The 2,290-nt window shown below is 53.8% G+C and overlaps 1 protein-coding gene across 1 annotated transcript in view; it reads right to left on the reverse strand.

The window, feature by feature from the left end:
- Positions 1-2,288, reverse strand: part of LOC110391390 (leukocyte immunoglobulin-like receptor subfamily B member 3) — a gene marked incomplete at its 5' end in the record, with an annotated part of 6,985 nt that extends 4,697 nt beyond the window's left edge. Inside the window, 5 exons of the mRNA XM_021383230.1 lie at positions 658-863; positions 1,300-1,343; positions 1,449-1,595; positions 1,709-2,020; positions 2,102-2,288. Of these exons, the coding sequence (XP_021238905.1) occupies positions 762-863; positions 1,300-1,343; positions 1,449-1,595; positions 1,709-2,020; positions 2,102-2,288 (792 nt within the window). The remainder of the gene's footprint in view (positions 1-657; positions 864-1,299; positions 1,344-1,448; positions 1,596-1,708; positions 2,021-2,101) is intronic.
- Positions 2,289-2,290: the final 2 nt, after the last annotated feature.

Consider the following 2,290-nt stretch of genomic DNA (forward strand, 5'->3'; position numbering starts at 1 on the left):
TGAATCTTTGGATAAATGTGGCCACAAACAACAATTCTGCCAGAAACAATGTTAAACCTTTGGACATGGTTCATCCCTCCAGAACCGGGGATTGTCCCCAGAAGATCCAATCAAACCCTCTAGAGGCAGAAGAACGGCAGAACCTTTCAGAAATAGGAATCTTCCTCCAAAAAGCTGGATAAATCCCATTCGAATGGGAATCCTGCCCTCAGACTGTTGTGGGATGGGTGCAGGTTTGGGTTGGGGAACTGGAGGTGCGCCATGGGGAGTGCACGCTAAGCACACTTGTGTGCTCTGAGTACAGACATGGCACAGATATGGGGCACATGCTGAGGACACGTGTGCAGTATTGCATACTTGTATGCAGGGCACATGCGTGCTACAGGGGAAGATGTGGCACAGACTTAAGGCAGATGTACAGTGGAGGCATACGTGTCGTGCTGACACAGGGAGCTGACGCTAAGGACGTGTGTGAGCAGTATTGTGTGCATGCATCGGTGTACATGTGTGATGTCGCACATACATACACAGAGCCACGGTGTTAAGTGTGTAGCACACATGTATGTACACTCATCGTGCACAGGTGACAGTGCACACATGTAATACATAGGAATCCATGCAGTGGTACATGCATGGAGTTGAACACACACAACACACCTGCACTGCGCGTGCTTGAAGGAGGTGTGCACACAACTTCCACGTGTTCCTGCACACAGATGGGGGACATCAGTGGGGTCCCGCAGTGCCCACCTCAGCATAGATCACAGCGGGCTGGGGGCAGCGGGGAGTCCAGAGAGCCAGGGGCCGGCATTCACAGCGTGCAGCTCGGCGTAGGTCAGACCCTCGCTGTCCCCAGGGGGCACCTGGAGACACAAGGAGAGAGCAGGGTGCCACCATGGGGGTCCCAACACGTTTGAGGGAGTGGACACTATTGTCTAAGTGCGTGGGGGGCTCTCCAAGAGGGTGCGAGGCATAGATTTTGGGAACGCACAGATCTGACATGGGGTGTACCTACGAGTTGTGCCTGATATGGTTTGTGGGTACAAATGAGGTCTAGGGGATGCTTAGGTTTTGGGGGGCTCCAGGCCATAAAGGGGGGGCTTCGATTTGGGTCTGAGGCATCATCACAACGCAGATCTAGATTTTCCCATGGTCTGGATTGGAGGTGGGCACATAAAAATAAACAAAAAGAGGGGTCCCTGGTGGTCTCCATGGACAGAGCTTGGAGTTTTTTGGTGGGATCTGGGGAAGCCTCAAGGAGCAGGCTGGGACTTGGGGTTCCCTGACCCAGACACTCACCTGGAACTGCACAGTCTCAGGCTGTCTGGGGGGAACACCTGCATCTGAAGGAAGAGGAGAGCAGAGCAGGAGTTATGGGGGGTGGGGGGTTTGGCGTAGGACACTTGGGTGATCTATAGGGGATAGAAGACATTTAACCCCTTCCTGACCAGAGCTCTCATCTCTCCGTATCCAGCATCCACGTGCAGCAAGAAGGAAGACGACAAGGACGAGAATGAAGCTGAGAGCAGCAGTGCAGACTCCCAACACCACCACCACCGGGTTTGCAAGAGACCCTCCACTGGCACCTGTGGGGTCTGTTGTTTTTGGTATTCAAATCCTCAGCCACTACCTCCATGGGGACGGGATGTGGTGATACTGTCTCCCATGGATAACAACAGGGGAACCCAAAAGAGGGGCTCAGACTTACCTAGGGGTGCATGTGTGGGTCTCACCACCAGCATCACTCTGTCCCCAAGGGGTGAGGACACCAAGGGGTAGGCTTTGGCGCGATAGGAGCACCTATAGGAACCGTTGTCAGCTGGGGTCACCCCAAAGAGTGTGAAGGTGGCTGTGCCCCCACCATCAGGGTCCTGGTGCTGGATAGGGGCTGAGCACCCATCCTTGTGCAGCAAGAAGATGCCCTGGTAATCTTGGTTCCAGCATCGGATGGTGATGTTGGTCCCCGTCTCCACATATTTCTCAGGGCTCAGGGAAATTTCAGGTGGGGAAAATCTGTGATCTGAATGCAGAGAGGCGACTGAGATGGGGCACAGTCCAGTGGGGACAGCCCACATCCAACTGCTTTCCCCAGCACCCTCACCTGTCACCACCAGCTCCACAGGTTCACTCGTTTCTGAGGTTCTTGCTGTATACAGTAGTTCATACTGGCACCAATACCTCACTGCAGCTTCCTGCTTTATGTCAACCAAGGAGAACTCAGCCCTGTCCTGTTCCTTGCCTGGGTACTTGTAGGATATCAAATGTCCTTCCTGGTAGAACTTGACCCAGG

Source organism: Numida meleagris, unplaced genomic scaffold, assembly GCF_002078875.1.
Source record: "Numida meleagris isolate 19003 breed g44 Domestic line unplaced genomic scaffold, NumMel1.0 unplaced_Scaffold357, whole genome shotgun sequence".
NCBI lineage: Eukaryota > Metazoa > Chordata > Aves > Galliformes > Numididae > Numida > Numida meleagris.